Source organism: Maylandia zebra, linkage group LG7, assembly GCF_041146795.1.
Source record: "Maylandia zebra isolate NMK-2024a linkage group LG7, Mzebra_GT3a, whole genome shotgun sequence".
NCBI classification, from domain to species: domain Eukaryota; kingdom Metazoa; phylum Chordata; class Actinopteri; order Cichliformes; family Cichlidae; genus Maylandia; species Maylandia zebra.
In genome coordinates, this window is record NC_135173.1 from 35,851,813 (window position 1) to 35,870,954 (window position 19,142).

Consider the following 19,142-nt stretch of genomic DNA (forward strand, 5'->3'; position numbering starts at 1 on the left):
GTGGGGTCGTTATAGAAACACAGGTGAAAGTCCAGTGACACAATTTGTATACAACACAACACCACAACAATGGAGGACGTCAAGACGTTGGTATACCTGCTGGTTAGTGTATGACTTTTTGTTTGGGGACTACGGTGTTCTTTCTTTCTTTGTTTACCCATTCCCCTCATTGCTAAGTTTTAATAAGAGTGGTTTTGATTTTCAAAAAAAAGACTCTTTCATGACTCGAGTGACGCCACTGAATAGCCAGTCGGTAGCATGCAGACTGTTGATGTCACATTTTCGGGTTGCCTAATATCATGTGGAACCCCAGCTGAGTAAGTAATAAAAAAAGTACCTGGTCCTATGTGCTACCACCCAGTGGAAAACCTGAGACGAGTAGGTAGTTCTGACAGCAGTCTACTTGCCTTTGCGAGATGGGCTTCACTGTCAAAAAGACCCGCTAGTCCCGGCCCAACTCATTGTCAAATGAACCTGTGTCATGTTTATTTGATTTTCAGTTGAATTACATTTAAAGCTAAGAGAATCCACTGTTTAACAAACATCATGCAGTTTTTTTTAATATAGTTAATATCTTGTGTTAAATAATTGAAATTATAAAATTGACCAAAATAATCACAACACTTATTTTTCTCGGTAGAGCAGGGCGATATGACCAAAAATATTTATCACGATATACATTTGAAAATTTGTGATAACGATATAACTGACGATATAATTGACACTAGACAAAATACTTTACAACTCCACAACTTTGATGGGGTTTTTTGCACTAATAATGTATTTTCACTTAAACAAGCAGCTATATATATATTTTTTTATGTGCATTAAAGTTATATAAAAATTTAACAGTGCAAATTCCTTGCTGACCGTTTAACCAAAGGGCATTTCCAGTGTAAATTGGCCAACATATCCTTAGCATAACCATATATAATATCCACAAAACTTAAAAAGAGGTTATACACACTAGGGCTGCTCAATTAATTGAATTTTAATCACGATTACGATCTGGGCTTTCAACGATCTTTAAAAATGACTGAGCCGATTATTAGCCCCTCCCTCGTGCTTTACTCTCGCGCTGCTCGGTGTGGCAAATCGAGCGCACCTCTCTGCGTTTCAAACACGCGTCACAACAATTAAATGGACCCGAGGGAAGCTCGGAAAGCTAAGCAAAAGTTATTTGGAGAGGAGAGTGACTGCCGTTGGTTGAAAAGAGAGGTAAAAAAAAAACTTCAGTGGTGTGGAAACATTATGGGTTCGTGGAGTCAGACGTGGATCAAGTAGACACAGTGTGTAAACTTTGCTATGGTGTCGTAGCTGCACCACAGAGCAACACTGCAAAGTTCACTAAACATAGATGTTTACATTTTTCATTTATTTCTTATATTGCAAACATTTGCACTGTTATCAGTATTTGCACACTATTTTATATTATTTTTTAAAATCATTATTCAATACATTGTTATTGTTAACCCTTTAAAGCCGGTCAGAGCAGCACGCTCCGTTTTGTGTAACTATTTTTAAATCCCTGTAGAACCTGAACCATGTAAGCTAGCGCAATATTTTTTTTGCATTTGAAACCAGAGGAGTTGTACTTGCATCTTATGCCATCAGCTTGTCCTCGGTCACGGTTTCCTTTCACATATAGCTTTGCAAAAATTGCATAAAAAGGCTTGCAGGAACAAAAACATAATATTCCAGAAACGCTTTGCCAATCCGATCAGCTGATCGTAACACTTCCCACATTGAAACAGACGTCAGCGCGAACTATCACATGTCCGCCATTTCCTGCCCGAAACCGGAAGTGACGTCATTTTCGCGGAAAATGTAGTTTTTTACTTGTAGGCCTTAAAAGCCTATTCTGGTGTTTTTATAAGTAATGTTTGACTTTTCTGAATAGTTTCTGGGATGCTTAGAACTCGAATTGCACTGCTGGAAATAGTTTATTTTGATGCACATGCTGTTTTCTTTGCAAATTTGCATCATAAGATTGTTTTTCGTTTTTCCTGCAGTATATAAAAATTGCTGTATCTCTAAAATAAAACTATGAAGACACTCAAAATAAATTTCCTGTTGTTGTAAAGTATTTTTTGCAACTTTTTTGTATTTAAAGTTTTGAGGGATAAACCTCTTAAATTTCCCCAAGTAGAAATATATATATGTAAAAAAAAAAAAAAAAAAGAAGAAAAAAAAAAAGACAAAAACGATTTTCAATTTTTTTGTAGTTTAATGCACTTTTTTGCAATTAATGTAATTACTATGGACTTAATGAATACATATTATTAAAATATGGGCTATAACAGTTGTATTGATGTATAGCAACTTGAAATGCTCCCACAAATGGCACTACAACATGTAAAAAAATATATATATATAAGTTCTGGCGAACTTGGTTCTATGGTAGGTCTTAAAGGGTTAAATAAATATCATCAAATAATCGAGATCTCAATTTCAGTGAAAATAATCGTGATTATCATTTTTGCCATAATCGAGCAGCCCTAATACACACACAATATGGTAATATTATGTCGAAGCACAGTACGTATCACTCCGCGAGGCGCCTGCCTAATATAGCCGTAATGCTCCGACAATCCATCAAGCGGTGCGGGTTTGTAGCTTAGCAAAGTCGTACTAAGACATTTGACAGATTTTCGAGCGCCGTGTACGACATAAAATCGTTTCGAGGTCAGTAAACAAAAACAGAATTCATACATAAGGCACACAGGATTATAAGGAGCACTGTCGACATTCAGAAAAATCAAAGGATTGATTTTTAAGTGTGCCGTATTTTCCAAACAACACGGCAATAACGACAGCCCGCTAGCATGCTCTACCAAAAATAGTGCTTTGTTGTGTATCTGATGGACGAAAGCCAGACCAGTTCCACACCACTGAAGTTGCAGCATTTTTACAAACCAATTCTGATTCATCAGTTTCAAACAGCTGAGTCATGGTTTGCGATACATGTGGCAAAAAAGTGCTCCAAGAGTGAGGCGTTGTGGCTATACTTTCCCAACCTTGAGACCTCAGAATTAGGGAGACATTCAAAGGGGCTGTTGGGGGGGGGGGTTGATAAATACATTTTACAGTGTTTATTTATCGGATAAAATACGTTAAATGTCACCGTTATTATTAGCCGGAACAGAAACAGCGGGGTTGTCCAAATTCAGAGGCTGCTTCCACCTGAGGACCCGCCCTTCACGGTCTAAAGAAAGCCAGGTAGTACGTCATGAGTTCCCTCAGTGGAGTGAAACTCAGCCATCTGCTCCTTGCTATCTAAAATATAACCGGGCGCTGGCGTAAACTCTCGACCGTCTCACACTTTCTTTAATTAGTTTTCTGTTTGATGTTTATTCGGCTGTGTGAAAACCCCGGAGGAACCCTCCCGAGGGATTAATAAAGTTAAATTTAATTTAATCTAATCTAATAACTTTAATCTTAGCCAAACCGATTTACTCACGAACAAATAAAACACTGAAAAAGCCAAACAATAACATTTTTAAGTTATCAAAGTGACTTGTATATCATGTTTAACCCGAGTAGCGAAAGACCGCGGGGGTTTGAAAACGATGTGTCGATCGGCTCAGATATTTGAAGTTTACACAGCTACATTCTCATCTGAAAACATGTTAAAAGTTGGGTTTTTTTGCGACCCAGAAAGAGAAATAAGAGTAATATTAAAACTAAGTAGCTGCCGCCATTGTTGGAAACTGGAATTGGCTGGGCCGCGCTATGAATTCTGCGATATGGTTTTTCAATTTTGTTGTCCAGGTGGAAATTCGGGAGAATGGTGGCTCCGGGATTCTCGGATTCTTATTAAGTGATAAGAACAAGTAATCTGATGTCCTGCAATCATTATGACGCTATAATTTGAGATACAAAGAATAAAATACGGTTTTTGGATAAAGTATCGGTATCGGATCAGTATCGTCGATACCCGCCTGAAAATTACTTGGTATCGGATCGGAAAGGAAATCAGTGGTATCGCACATGACTACTTGAAATTCCGTCTCCACCGTTGCTTGACACTGCGTGTATAGAGCAGGTAGTGCAACAATAGAAAAATAGTTGCGGGACGGCACTCTGTAGCGTTTGTCTAGGGTGTTGATCATTTTCCTAAATCCCTCGTTTTGCACAGTGTTGATGGGAGCCATATCTTTGGTCAGGTGATAAGTGATAGCCTCCGTAATTTCTTTGTGCCTGCGGGAGTTCGACGGGTATAGGGAAGCGCTGTATAAGGTTCCTGTTATTGATGTTTGGGTGGTTGACAGGGACGGATTTTCTCCTGTCACTTTCTCGTCATCCCTGACGTGCTCTCCGTTGTTTTTTCCCTGCTAATTTTAGCATCACACGGCACAGCTTCTGTATCACGTGGTATAAGGCTCCGCCCTTGTCATTTGTTGAGCAGGAACAGTGAGCGCTTGTTTTCATGCAGATTACGTCCCGGATCAAAATGCGGTACAATCGTCGTTGTCGACATCTTTGAGATTGTCTTTATTATTTCTCACATGACTCTGTTTTACTTAACATTAGGGATGGGTATCGTTTAGGTTTTATCCGATACCGGTGCCAAACCGGTACTTTTGAAACGGTGACTGTGCTTAAACGGTGCTCAAACCGGTGCTTAAACAAATTGCACACGAACAACATTAAGCTGCTCACCCAGAGAAGAACGGCTGCTGCTGCCATCATCATCCGTCATCATTTCTGCTACACTGGCAGGGCTAGGGGCCAGGACTGTACTCCTCGGGTTCTTGGGGGGATGTTGCTAACTCCGGGTCCGATAACAGGCACCACATCTGCAGTAGATGTGCTCAGTGTGAGGTCTCGCAGCAAGCTATCAAATACGGTGCATTTTTCGGCTTTCAAAAAAACACTATGCGTTGCCAGGAGTTTCATCAGATTCGAGGTGTTTCAGTACAGCCAGACTTTTTACCTCTTCGCCTTGGGCATTTTTAATCTGTAGCTCTGCTCTAAAAGAACATACGTACCTGGGCCCGCCTACTATCCTTGGAAAGGTAAAATGATCGGCTAAAATCCAAAGCGTATGACATCTCAGGGGGGAAAAGCACCAAAATGTGCACTGCTTTTCGGTCTGGTCACTACCGTTTATGTCAGAACCGGTACCCATCCCTAGTTAACATTTGCTCAATGTAAATGATTTGGGCTTAGCAGTCTCTTTTTAGGGTTACTAGGGTTTAGTAACTATGGGGTCTTTTCAAAAACACATTTTTCTAATAATAGATAATAATAGATTTATCCTGGATAGCTTTTTAAGGGTTTCTAGGAGCCAACAATTAGATTACCCCTCTAATATTTTTTTAGGGGTCCCTTTATACTCCTAGAAAAGCTTAGACACTTTGGGAAATGGACGTGGAGCATCTGAGGGTGTGTAGCTGTGTGTTATCATCAGAACTTTGGCAGCACATCCTCTGTGTTGGGTCTGTATGAATCAAGTTTGTTCCATCAATGCTCAGTCAGATTGAGATATGAAGCTTTTTTTTATTTTTTTTATTTTTATTTTAGTCCACATTGATGCCTTGGGTTTTATTATTTGTAGTTTTTGGAGTGTGGAGTGTGGTGGAGTGTTTGTTTTGCTGGCCTACACACGTGTTCATCAGGGAGAGCTGTTGGCAAGTGAGGTTGTCTGGTCCCACTGAATAACAAATTGAATTTTTGCTTCAAATGCTAATCTCTACAAGATATGACAAAAATGGGTGTCTCCCAGGCCTACTTCTGCTGTCATTGTCCATGCAAACTACAGGCAGTATCTTCAAAGAAAATCACAAGGAAGGTTTTGATGCAGCAACCTTTTTGCAATCAATTTAACTTGGTTGCAGACAGCAAACACTTGCGACCAATCGGGGAACACACATTTTTCCTGAGCCACCAGTGGTTGTAAGGGATCACCAACTGGTCTTGAGACCTTATGCTTGTCATTCTCACCATTGTGAGTGGTTTCAAATGACAAAAGCGACGTCACATCCGCTGGTGTAAGTCGTCCTTTAGTGTTGTTTCAGCTGGTTGCACATTTAAGTTAAATTATAGCAGGTGCAGTTATTTTCAAAATGGACATGTTTCAGGCATGGCTGTGTGAGCATGTCCACCTCTGCAAGCATACATGACACAACGAACATGGGTGGACAGAAATCGTGGAGAGAGATTACTGCAGCAGTGCCGAGTAATTTCACGAGTACAAATGGATGTGGCTGTGTGATGACGTCACCTGATCAGCGCACAAAGCCATTGTGGCGAGCATAAATGGATCATTAAGCCGATGTTATTTGAGAGCATGTTTTGGCTGGTGAGCGATCTTTGAAGAATAGCTGAATAGCTCCTTGTGAAAGAGTACTTCTTAAAAAATATTTTTATTTTTTATTATCATCAGGGACTCACTGAGCTTTTTAGGAGGGGCACAAATGCACTTATATAATGGAAATGGGAGTGCTTGATTTGGAGCAGGAAAAGGAGAGCTTTGTAGAGAAAATTAATACAGAGAGAGTAATAATTATGTCCTGATTATTTGGCTGTCATAATTTAGAAGCCAGAATTAAAATGAACATTCATGAAATATAAAGTATAATGCTTTCTGTTAGAACTGCTTGTTTTCTCCTTTTTATTCATAATAACTTGAGTATTTTCATGTTTTAGACACCCAAGATGTCAGAAAGGTATGCCTCCCAACCTGCTTCCATCGTCATTGTCTTGGGCATGTTGCATAGCTCACATGTCAGGATTAGCTTGTTATTGTTTAGCTGTGAAACAGTATAAGCTGTAGCATTTCTACATCTGCATTCCTACCTGTCCAGGAAGTCTCCCAATGAACTAACCTGTTTTTATGTTTTTGATTTTTTTATTAATTGTGAGTTAATTGTTGGCAGAAATGCTAAAATAAAATGTCAGGGTTCGTTGATATACTTCCTCTTGATGTCATTTTTTTTATTGGATAGATGATTCAATTCATTGATCACATTAAAACAAAGTACGACAAAGACAACAAAAACAACGATGGAAAACCTTTGTACTGACATGTTATGCTAAGTTTGATTGATCTCGTAGGCTGATATCTTCAGGTCCTTTTGTGCTTTCCTTTCTAAGTGTTTCCAGGCTTCTTTAATGGCTGCTCAGCCTATAACTTAATATCTGTTTCATGAGCCTGGCAGGCCATGTTTAGTGGTGTTTGTTGGCCTTGAGCTGAGTGGAGACAAAAGATACTCCTGTTGAGAGGTTCAAAAAGTGGCCTGCTGTCTATGAAGAAAAGCAGTTTGGTTTTGGGCCTCATTTCTTGTACCTCCTCCTTCCTTCTCTCCATTGCTCCACCTGAAACGGCAGTGCCTGCATACTGTCGAGGCTTTTTGGAGCTTAAAAATCCTTTACTGACGAGAAGATTTATTATTTTTATATGAAACGATGAAAGGAATTACAAAATATGTATAAATAGAATAAGTGAATTTGGCATGAATACAGGAATATAAAATCGTCTGTACGTGCTGGTTGTTCAGGCTTTTTCCTCTTATTCTTGTTGGGTATGCAGCCTTTGGGTGGTGATTTGGGTCTTCGTTGGCAGTGGGGGTCTTCCAGTTTGGGGGGGGAGAATGGAGTGGTGTTACAGTTGGAAATGACTGAGCATGCTCTGTGGAGACCCTCTGACAGAGAGGACCGACAGAGGGAGCCACCAGGTCACATGACCGGCGAGGTGAATGTGCATGCGGGGAAAGAAAAGGAAAGGAGGAACAATCTGTTCGACAGATCCTCGCGCTCTCCCTCTCTGTCCTCCCTCATTCTCTCTCTCTCTCAAACACACACTCTCCCTCACTCACTCCTTCTCTGCCGCCTTCTTCTCCTCAATGGAGGCCATGAGAAGAAAGCAGGTATGATGCTTCCTGGAGGCACAAGAGAAACGACATGTTAGCTTTGTATTCTTCACCCTTAGTTGGCTTTTAGTGGTCTGAGGAGATGCATAGTCTTTCTTCCCAGTTCCTTTTAGACCAAGTTACTACCAATTAGTTTCAGCTCTTGCTGTCTTCTCTTTGAGAAGGTTTCTGTTTTTGTTTTTTCTTTCTTTCTTTCTTTTGTTTTTGTTTTGTTTTGTTTTTTTAATTTAAGGCGTGCTCCTCGAGCTGCTCATCTGTCAGTAATTCTAATCTGTCAGATTTCTCTGGATTCCTGAAATCGAAAACTAGATCTTAAAGGAGAGAGGATTTGTTTGTGCGTTTTTTGTGTGTGTGGTAGCAGAGAGATGTGATTATGGCATGGATGGATCCTGTGACTGGAGACGGCTCCCTTTGAATTAGAGCAATCACTTCATGACAAATGTCAATCTCAATATGGGAAGATAAGCGTGACCTCCTGAAGATCTTGAAATTTACCTGATTTTTCTAAAGTGAGGTACAGCCACCTTTTTTTGGTTATACCTTTATCTTTAATCCCTTCTCTTCTCTACTCTCTCAGTGGTCAGTATGTAGTAATGAGGTCACTGTGGCCCTTGTCTAGGCTACAGTATGTTCAGATATATACTGCAGATGCTGTTTATTAATTTAGAGGAAGTACATTGGGGTGTGATGTGAGCTATGTTTACCAGCTGCTGGATTCTGACTCGGGGTCATTGGTTCATTTGCACAATGTGTCCCATGGCGGGTTAATTATTGACATATTCATAAAGGTTAGCTGAAATTTTATGCCAAGTCAATTATTATTTTTATTTTTTTTAAGGCTATCTTTGCCTTTTTATCTAGACAGTGGACAGCTGGGAAACGACAGGAAATGAGCTAGAAGAGAGGCTGCATGACAGACCACCCAGACTATTCAAACTGAGGGTTTTTTGCAATTACAGTCTGCAGCTTCAATCCCTAAACCACCTGGAAAAAGAGCTTCTTTGTCAGATTTCTTTAGCACAGTGTCAGGCTGTTACTGTGAAGTGGTAGCAAGTTAAATGTCAGGGTGATCTGTACGATTGGGCATTTTTTAGGATTTTTTTATTAGCATGTAATGGGGGCGGGGGTACTTTTATGTAAGCAGATCACAGCAGAGAACAGGTTTTGCAAATTGGTTCTTCATTCTTGAGGGATCAGGGTTCATTATTGTTTTATCTCATCTGGGTACTTAGGTACTCGGTACTTAGTGCCAGCCCCGGCAGCCTGATAGCTGCCTGTGTAATGTGTTTGTGGTTTGGTAGCTCTCTCTGACTTGTTTTCAGGTCTCTTTCAGCAGATCTAAAGATAGGCCACATCAGCACCTGCCTTGTCACATAAGAGGTTCACATTAAGTTGTATGGACAGGAAAGGCTGATCCTTTATAGTGCTATGAGCTTCTTTCTAATATTTATAGTGTAATATCACTAGTAACTCAACCACTGGGGCCTTCTTTGTGCACTCATAGTTGCAGCTTAGGCTCTGATTAGCTCTCACAGCCTTGGTTTCAGCTTTGGAGCTTCTTTCAGCAGCCTCCATATTCCCATCTATGAGTTTCCAGACCCCTTCAGTCCCCATCTAGTGGAAAACTGCTGCAATGGCTGCGCTGTGTCAGTAAACAATCTGGTTGCGAAATGGCGGCGATCTGCAGACAGCCTTCTCTGCTTCCCTCCCTCCCCCTTCTCCTGTCTCCACTGTGTATGTTCCACTTTTCACCACTAGGGGGAGGGCTGAGGCTTGTGTGTTTTTTGTGTAACTGGCTTTCTTCAAACCATTGGGGGGGGGGGGAAGGGAGGGGAACTAAAAGATTCTTCTTCTCTTGACGCTCACAAGTGTTCACTAGATTCCCCCATGTTGATCATACACCAAAGAGGGTTGTCCCAGACTAGATGTTCTTTGGGGACAAACCCTCACAGACCAGTCCTTGGCCTGGACTTGTTGCTAATTGATTAGGTTCATGTTTGGCTCAGGAGCATGAACAGGGACGTGTTTCCTGACGGTTTATTTAGTTGGAGTCTCGGTTGTAAGCAGATCAGGACTCACACAGTCTGACTGTCTGAGCCATTGAGGAGAGGCTTTAGAGTAACTGACTGAATCCATTAGCTTATAGTGGCCTTATTCTTTCTCAGGTCTTTTGATTGGCTTTGTGTGAGAAGAAAATGTGTCCTCTGCTTTCCTTCATAAAGGTTAACTGATATTTTATGCAAAGTGTATTTATTTTTTTTTTTTGGATAGGCTTTGCCTTTTATCTGGATGGTGGACACTTGGGAAGCAAACAGGGAGAAAGGATGCATGGCAGACCACTCAGACTATATTTGATTGGCTTAATGTGAGAAGAAAATGAGTCCTCTGCTTTCCTGGGGCAATTGGCTTCAGTACCTGACTTACTTCTCATCAGATATGACCTCTCACCACTGATCAGCACGTGTCTGTCCCTAAATATGCCCTAAATGAGTCTTAAGAGGTTAGGGAAAGTGTAAACCTTTATTTTCTGCGCTGGTTCTGTGTAATTCCTCAAGGTTGAACTGGCCTAGATTGACTAAATGTTGATATTTGAGCTGAAAGAGAAGGCTTTGCAACAAAGTAGACCTTAATAGTAAGCATAAGAGTGAAGTCACGATGATTTTTCCTTCAAGGCCTCCTGTTTCCTTTGGGCCTGTTTTTCCAGAGTGAGCATGAAGATGAAGGTCTGCTCCGGAGGAAGAGTCTTTATGTTTCCTGCTGTTATCTCTGAGATGTAAAGACGGTCGATGGGTGATTTGGTTTTCTTTTGAAGCTGTGGCAGGCGTCTGTTGCTCCACTGGTTAGTTGTAGCATATAAGGAGAGAAGCCGGAGACAATGAGAGTGCATAGTGGTGGCCCCCAATCTCTTGGCTGGCTCTACAGTATTCCTGACACTGATACATTACTGAAAAGCACAAATAAAAAGGGATTTTACACAGGATTAGGTGCATCGAAGGATGATGGTTTAATTCAGAGATATGCCTGCTTAGGCCTGGATCACAAATGTGGCTTTGAGAAGCTAAAACCAGACTTTTTGGGGTATTTCTATCAAGAAATATGTCTTTACACTCACTTTTCAGATAGTCTTAGGCTTTAGGAACACCTGGGGGGCCTATTTTTAGACACATTACAAACTAAGCAGCCACTTGATAATGTTATCCACAAAAAATGTATTTAATAAAGCTTAATTTAACAGTTTCCCTCACATGTACTTTTTTTGTTTTTTGTTTTTCTTTAAATCAGCCCGCTGGTCTAGCCAAGAGCTGCGTGGATAAAGGTGGATCCACAAAGAAAGAGGGACTAGATCCAGGAAGCAATGGAGAAGAGAAGTCAGGTATTTGTCTAAATACGCTTGAACGTATTTTATTTGTGTAAATGATGGGTTCACATTGTGATTTAATTTGTCTTGTTTGAATGCGAAGATGGGGACAAAGAGGTAGCAGACAGACTGGCCTTTTCCCCTGCAGCAGAGGTGATGCTGAACGGCACCGAGAGCGACGACACAAGCCACAAGGACCTGACAACAGGAAATAACAAGACTGTACTGTTGTTAAATGAAAATGGCACGTCTGACACGGAGCCACCGCATGGTTCTGTTACTGGAAGCAATGGATTCATTCTCACTAAGCAGCAGCAGCCGGAGCAGGAAGGCAGCGCTGCAGCGGCACCAGGTTTGGGAGTTTCCCCTCACAGGACTAACTGGTTGCCCTCGGGCTCACCGACAGGGGGGCATGCAGCCAAAACCCTCCCTGCCTCGGCATCTGGGAGTGCACAGAGTTCAGGTGCACTAAGGACTGCCCCCAGTACAGGGACAAAGCCGGGGCAGGGGACACCAGACACTAAAAATGGCCCCAGTTTATCTCCTTCCCCGGTTCCAGCGCCAGTCACCGTACACAGAGCGCGCAAGACCATGTCCAGACCTGCTGTCAGCCCTGCACAAAAGGTGAACCATGACCAAGAGCAAGGGATTATCATGTTTGCTTTAGATTTGTTTTTTTTCAACACCTTAAGGAATAAAAATAGTTGAAGGCCAAATTGGAAAAATCTGTAAGTCAGAAATGCCCTTACAATATACAATAGGTTTATCCCTGCAGCAACTCTTATAGTAATACAGCTTATATTGCCCTGTATGCAATTTCAATAGCAGTTTCATAGTTAGGGTACTATTAAACTGCTAGAGGCTTGCATTATGCTTTATATCAGCAGCTCTATCATACATCAACACAGGAGTTCTCAGATTCCCAGCTGGCAAAGAGGGAGATGCTAAAAACGTAGGAAAAGATGAGATGTTCTGCAGAAAACATCCTCCTCATACATTTTGTTTCCTGTTTGAACTTTTTCCATTTCTGTTCCAGTGCTGAAGCGTGGTCATTTCTGAATATCCACACCTTAGCATTTGGGTGCCTCACACTTGAGTGTGAATGGTTACAAAGCTGTGTTAAAGTAGTAGTTCATGCATGCTGCAACACATCAACCCTAACCCTGATGTTAGAGCTTACAGGGTTAATCTGCGACTATAAAGGCAAGTATTAGAAGCAATTTGACCACAACCACATTTCCTCTGAGTAATGGTGTGTTATTCATTTCATCCCAAGGGTGTTGGATGACCTTGAGGTCAGTGACTATGTAGGCCAGCCCAATTGTCTTTTCTTGTTTCTTGTGGTTTTTGCCTTCATTTGACTAGGCAAATCATAAAGAACAATTTCTTTATAGATCTGGCTTTGCGAATGTGTATTTTGTCCTGATGAACCAGAAAAACGGCTTCCCCAAACTCAAAGCTGCAAGCTGTCGAAACAGAATTATATAATTGTGTACTCGAGCATGACTGCTTCCTTTTTAGACCTGTGGCTCTTTTCACAAAAGGATCTTATCTTGCCTTTGTTACCTGAAATGTCACTAAAAGTTCCTACCTCCTAAGAACTGTTTACAAAGGTGCTGACAGGAACATTTAATAAGGAGCAGAGTGGAAATGGAAGAGATTGGGACCTTTGTGGTACTTTGCTTTTGAAAAGATTGTCATTAAAACGAAGATGGGTGGAAGGAAGAACTTGCCACCATTGAAACACCTCATGTGGGTGCACATTTCTCAATAAGAATAATTACCTGCAGCACTAGTGCAAACTACAACAAATGTAATGGGTCCCCTTGGTGAAAAGTGAAACTTTTAATTGGAAATTTACCCCCCCCCCCCCAAAAAAAAAAAAGCAATCTGATCAAATTTTATTTTTAAATCCTACCTGATGAGACCAGAGCCTGGAAAATACACTATAGTAGGTTTTTTTTTGTTTGTTTTTAAACCCCTCAACCCTTAAAGGCTGGTGTCATCACCCTGCTGCCCAGTGAGGCAGGCATCATGGAGACCCAAGTTTATGAATGACATGACTCAAGAACGAAGCAATGTAGGAGTTTTAAATTGATACCATAGGTGTATCTTCTAGGAGGCTGAGGGGTGTCATTGGCTGTCTGCAATATTTGGTTTAAAACGGGTTTCTTGCATATTTTTCAAAGCATTTTACTTAGCTGGACGTTGTCTAAGTAGCTCTTATTTTCATCCTCATCAGAGGCTGTCTGATGCATGGTTTAATCTCGTTTTGCATGCTGTGTCATTGATATCTGGATATGACATTTTTCTATCATGTAAAAACATATAGCAGTGGTATCCTGGAGAATAGGGGTCTAGTGCATAAGTATTAAATTGAATTTTATTTATTTTTCATCCAGTTTGATAACGACTTTTAGCACTTAAATTGGTTGTGGTTCTGGCACCTGAACTTTTAATGTCTACTTACTTTTGGGCAAACATGTTGAGGCATATCTTATAAAACAGAAAAAAAACAAGGAAATTGTTCCTCAACACTTTATTTTTTATTTATTTATTTTTTTTATCAGGCAAAACTTGTTAGATATGTAAAAACGTAAACCTCTTAAACATTTCCTGAAATATAGATAGATTTGTATTACTTGTCTGCAGCAGGAAGCAGGCTTAATTCTCAGACCTTTTGGTTTGATTAGCAGAAGCAGACATGGGGCACACAAGTTCTTCACTCTGAGGTTCATCGAGCCAGCTGCTCAACAGGCGGCTTCTCTAATCTAATATGAAGGCAGATGATAAACGATACGACTGAACAAGATTTTAACAAGAGCAAATTATAGCAAACACAGGGATCAATGGTAAAAGTGCAGTAAAAGTTAAGCCTGCATTCTTGGCCAGCATCTGGTGACTAGTTTTATACAGCCTCAGTTCCTTGTCCTGTGACCTCAGTAAAAACCTTGAAGAATTTATGGCTTCAGTCAGTAGTTTCAGGCTGTTTAAAACACCCTAATTTGATTAAATTGCAGTCATTATTGAAATAAAAGAGGATTATCCAGGGTGTGCTCTTTGGCTACTGGGCGTGCTGTGACCATCAGTTTCACAGTCAGATCCAGCCCCTAGTTTCAGTTTCAAAAAGCCAAGATGGCTGACAGCTGAAGGCTTCACAGGCTTCACTAACTCTTGGATTTGTGACACTGATATTGTGCTCGGACATGTAAAACCACTTTATATTTCTTACAGTCAGTATTTTCATGAAGTTTACCTGGTTTAGCAAGTGACCCATAAGCTGGAAGCCTACTGCAGAAGCCCAGGCTCAAGTCAGCCCTAAGCTATTTACTGCTTGTCATTTCCTGTCTGCCACTCACTTGGTAAAGGATAAAAGAATAAATTAAATCTTTATTTATTTTAAAAGAGCAAGAGATTGACAGAGAAAGAATTGTTTTTAGCTGCTCCCTTCCACTACTGGCTTGTTTTACACAGCGACAGCATTACTGCATAAGGAAGTTCAAATAAAATCTGTGCACATTATCTTCTGCATCTTTGAATAAAACTTAGGATATTTCTTAATAAAATAGCTGCAGGCTGGAATTAGCCATCCTGGCTCTCTAGCAGGAATAGCTGCAGCCTGCAGAGGGGAGTCTAGAGAGTGGGCGCAGCATTTACTCCACTATATTTGTTTACACACTTTAGATACTCAGTTATAGATACAGATTAACTAGCTAGCACTATATAAGGAAATGTGTTTGTGCAAAAGTTCGAGCAACTACTCATTGCTTTATGTTTTCAGGAAAATGAAAGGGAGGTTCAGTGATGAATAGAAACATGCGCAAATATAAAATGAATATAAGGCAAAAACAGTTAAATGACCACCTTCCTTTTTCAACACACGTTGGCCTCTCTTAGAAAACCTTCTAGTAAGGAATAACTCTCTAGGCTTCTTAAGGGCCATTCAAAGTTCCTTTCTTGATGTCGGCAGCCTTTTTGTTATTTCCTGTCGCATTGATCCCACACTGCTTCAGTAATGTTGAGGTTCAGGCGTTGGGGAGGCCAGTCCATGGCTGATAGCGTTCTATTGCAGTCTGTATTTTCATGCTGAAAAAATGAAGCTGTTGCCAGTTAGAAGCTTTGCAGATGGTAATGAATGGTGGTTCAAAATCTGATGGTACTCTCCCAACACCACTGGCTGAAATGAAGCCCCAGGCAATGATGGAGCCTTCGTGTATTTGAGTCTTCTTACTTGGAAATATTTAATTGAATGGTTGTAAAACCATAGCTCACTATGTGGACATTACAACACTAAAAATGTTGGCTTTATTTTACTTAGTGTGTGTATATTTAGGTTTTATTTAAAAAATAAAATAAAATTGGGCCTTGTTTACTTTCCTTATTCTGCCATAAATATACTGTTACAATCATATGCTTATATTAAGCATATCCAAAGTTTCAGATAATGAAGTCACTCTTTGTAGCTCAATTGGTTTACTTCTACAAACTCAAGTTTGAGGGAGTTTTTTCTGTTCTTGGCTCTTTATGATGTCAGTGCGTGCAGATTTCACTTATGTTGACATCTCAGAGCCACAGCTCTGACTGTGAGCACAGGTTTAAAGTTAGGAGACAGAGGATGAGCTGATCAGCTGAACCAGGGCTTAGTATACGATAAATATGGATTATTTTGTACTTGAATCATGCTAAGCTGCTCTAAAGGAGTCCATGAATAGAGTGGGGGTGGGGGGGGTCCTGGAGCTGGAACAAATCCATTTGAATGGAAATTGGTTTTAAAAACAAGAAAATAAAACAAGAACTAACCATGAGGAAACCTTTTGTAACACATTGATCCTAAATGCTTTTGCCACTCTGCAGCTTCTTAACAGGGAATTAAGGGAAGCAAAGAGTGCCAAAATGGAGTCTCATGTTGCACCCGACCTGCAGAAATCCTCACCGCAGTCACCCTCTCAGAACCACCTACCTCAGAGTCCACCAGATACGCCATCTTCAGCACAAACTGCATCATCAGCTTCACCAGCACCTGTTCCTCCACCACAGCCACCTCCAGCTCCTGCAGAACGGGCAGCTCCTTCGGCTTCTCCTGCTCCTGTCCAAGCCAAGCTCCAGCTAGGTTAGACTGACTCCAGCGACACATCACAAAAGCTAATGCACTAAAAATTGGAGCAGAGTGTAATGTTTGTCTGCGGTAACACTCTGCTGTAAATGTGGTGTTCTCTTGTGCTCTAGGCTCTTACTCAGGAGCGCTGTCATCCCGTAAGAAGAAGAGGCGAATGGGAATGTACAGCTTGGTTCCCAAGAAGAAAACCAAAGTGCTAAAGCAGAGAACTGTGCTGGAAATGTTTAAGGAACTACAACAGACTGCCAAGAGTCCAGAGGTCTGAGCTTCTCATCTTTTCAAAAATTTGCAAAATTAAAAGAAAGCGTAACACGTATTCATTTAGCCTCTCGAGGCACATCTCATACATTCAGTGTTTCAGTCTTATGCTTCCCATGCACTTTCTGCACTTGAATGTTGAAAAAATTGCCACATGTGGAATAAATTATTCCAATCATTGTCCACTGAGACATAGACAATTAAAAATCGTCATATATGACCCCAGCTCTATATATTAGATGTGCTATTGCATTTTTGAGAACAGAACATATTTCAATCAACGTCTCCGACAACTTTTCCTAGTTTTTTTTTTTTTTTTTAAACAGACCAGGACTGTTGGTATGGTAAGGTTAATGGGAAGTTGTTCAGGTTCATTTATGACCTCGGAAATGCTGAGGTGCTGCTGTTAAGATATGACATTACATCCACTTTTTTCCATTTGTTGTCTTGCAGGCTAAAGAGGTGGCCAGCATAAATGGGGAGAAAGTGGGAAATGCATCTGAGGATGAAGAGTCAGAAGATCTGGAGTCTGAAGAGGAGGAACAACAGCAGCCATCAGAAGAACCGGAAAGTGCTGCGCAGGAACCCTCTGAATCCATCGCTCAGGTTGGAGAATAAAAGTTGTTTCCTTCTCTTGAAACCTTGTGTGGTTGTTTCTTTGTGGGAACTCTGAATAACTGTGAATGCAATGCATTGCAGTGAAAGTCTTATGTGTTAAATGCTACTGATGAATTCTGTTTGCTTTTCCTGGTGGAGGTGAAAGACGAGCAGGAGTCTGAAGAATCTGGAGAGGAAGAGTTGGAGGAGGAAGGCACTGAATCTGACTTGGTAAGACCGCTTGCCACCACTTCTCCAACTGCATCTCATACCACCTCTTTTAGCTAAAAATGGAAGAGAATTGATGTTTTGTTTTGGGGTTTTTTCTTGTTTCTCTCTGTTGTTTAAAATCATCCCTGTGGCCAAACTCTCACCTGCATCAGAGCACAGAGTCGAGTCTGAAGAAAAAATTGAAAAAGAAAACAAAAGCAGACAGCGCATGGCTCCGGCCCTCCAGGAAACGAAAAAGGAGGATGAAGTCCAAAGGTGATCGCTGTTCCTCTATATGCACATCCACCCAATCACCTATCTCAATATTCTCAGGCTGACTGATGCTATTTCTTGAGAGAAACATGTTGCAAGTGGATGACAGAAAGTAATTCTCTGAAACCGACATTAACCCCAGAAACTAAAACTATGTACTGCTGGGTAAATGTTCAGCAGTGAACTGATTTTAGCCACCTAATAGATTCAGTATCGGTTTATACACTGGCTTTATTTAGATTCTTTTCTAAATAAACTTTTCACCTCTTTACCTGCTGCCAGACTGACAGAAACAGTCCTTTTAGTTCAAAAACATGTGAATTGTTTGTGTGCTGCTCACCTTGATTGGTGAGTTTATTTCTCGACTTCAGACTTAAGATCTGAACTGCACATTCACAAAATAAACAATAAACAAAGCTCTCAATTGTTGCAGCAGCTCTGTGTCTGTCTCCTTGATTCAGGTTCCTTTTTTAGAGGGAGCTTGAAATCCCATGTGAGAGGTGGAGATAGCTTTACTGGCAATATTGCCTCATTTTATATCTCTTAATCCAACCCTAGGCTACGTCTCCAGCTGTTTGGTAGCAAAAAATACATATGTATCTGGTGGCGGGCAGTATTTTTCAGTATACATGCACGCAGGATTACAGCACACAGTTAAGTTAGCTTATTTTGGCAGAAATCTGTATTTTCTGGCCATTTTTGACAATTTAATTTTAAAAGTATATTATATTTGTGTAAATAGTTGCTCAGTTAATAAAATGAGCTTTAAAAATGTATATAATCACAGTGCTGGTGATCTTCTGGGTAAAAATTGGTTTCTAAAAATGTGAGTTTAAGCGTCTGCTAAACCCTAAAATCTGTCTGAGACTCTACAGGGTGGCTTTGGCTTTTATTGACTAAAATGACAAAAGTCAGATTGCAAGCCGACTAAAACTTCAGATCCACATTGGTCTGAAAACATGGCACAGTTCAAACCCAGCGCCCAACTGGGCAGAAGTGTACATAGTTTGTACACTTCTGCAGCTGCTTTGAACTAAAGGAAAAATGCCATAATTATATCTTGTCTGAACATTTTTCACCAAGGCTCTTCCTTAAGTATTTTCTTATCCTTCGTCTTTCTCACAGAGCCGGAGGTGGCTGTTCAGCCTCAGGCTCCAACTCCAGCCGAACCCCATGATCACAAGGAGTACACGCAGATTGTCCCACCTGTCAGCCTCAGCATGCCTTCACCCAGCAAAGGTGAGATTCAGTCTAGTTCAGTCACTCCAGTTACCAGAGGTAAGGCCTCAGACACAGATTGGCTCCACCTGCCTGTGCCACAAAACCCATCGAAGCATCTACACGCCTAACTTCAGTATCCAGGTGGATGAGTTACTAAAAAAAAAAAAAAAGAAACACCACCCAAAAGTGTGTTCATAGCAGGCTGTAAACATGCTTATTTCTGCTGTGAAGTTGG

The 19,142-nt window shown here is 40.8% G+C and overlaps 1 protein-coding gene across 2 annotated transcripts in view; it reads left to right on the forward strand.

The window, feature by feature from the left end:
• The window catches only part of ehmt1b (euchromatic histone-lysine N-methyltransferase 1b), a 42,684-nt gene that overhangs the window by 13,528 nt on the left and 10,014 nt on the right, over positions 1-19,142 (forward strand). The window contains exons 1-9 of one of the 2 annotated variants that reach the window (XM_004538462.5): positions 7,749-7,871; positions 11,157-11,247; positions 11,336-11,856; positions 16,087-16,342; positions 16,459-16,607; positions 17,060-17,212; positions 17,363-17,434; positions 17,587-17,689; positions 18,812-18,925. In XM_004538462.5, the coding sequence (XP_004538519.3) occupies positions 7,848-7,871; positions 11,157-11,247; positions 11,336-11,856; positions 16,087-16,342; positions 16,459-16,607; positions 17,060-17,212; positions 17,363-17,434; positions 17,587-17,689; positions 18,812-18,925 (1,483 nt within the window). In that variant the 5' untranslated portion in view covers positions 7,749-7,847. Of the gene's footprint in view, positions 1-7,748; positions 7,872-11,156; positions 11,248-11,335; positions 11,857-16,086; positions 16,343-16,458; positions 16,608-17,059; positions 17,213-17,362; positions 17,435-17,586; positions 17,690-18,811; positions 18,926-19,142 lie in introns of those variants that run through there. The other variant, XM_004538463.4, reaches the window with a different exon arrangement.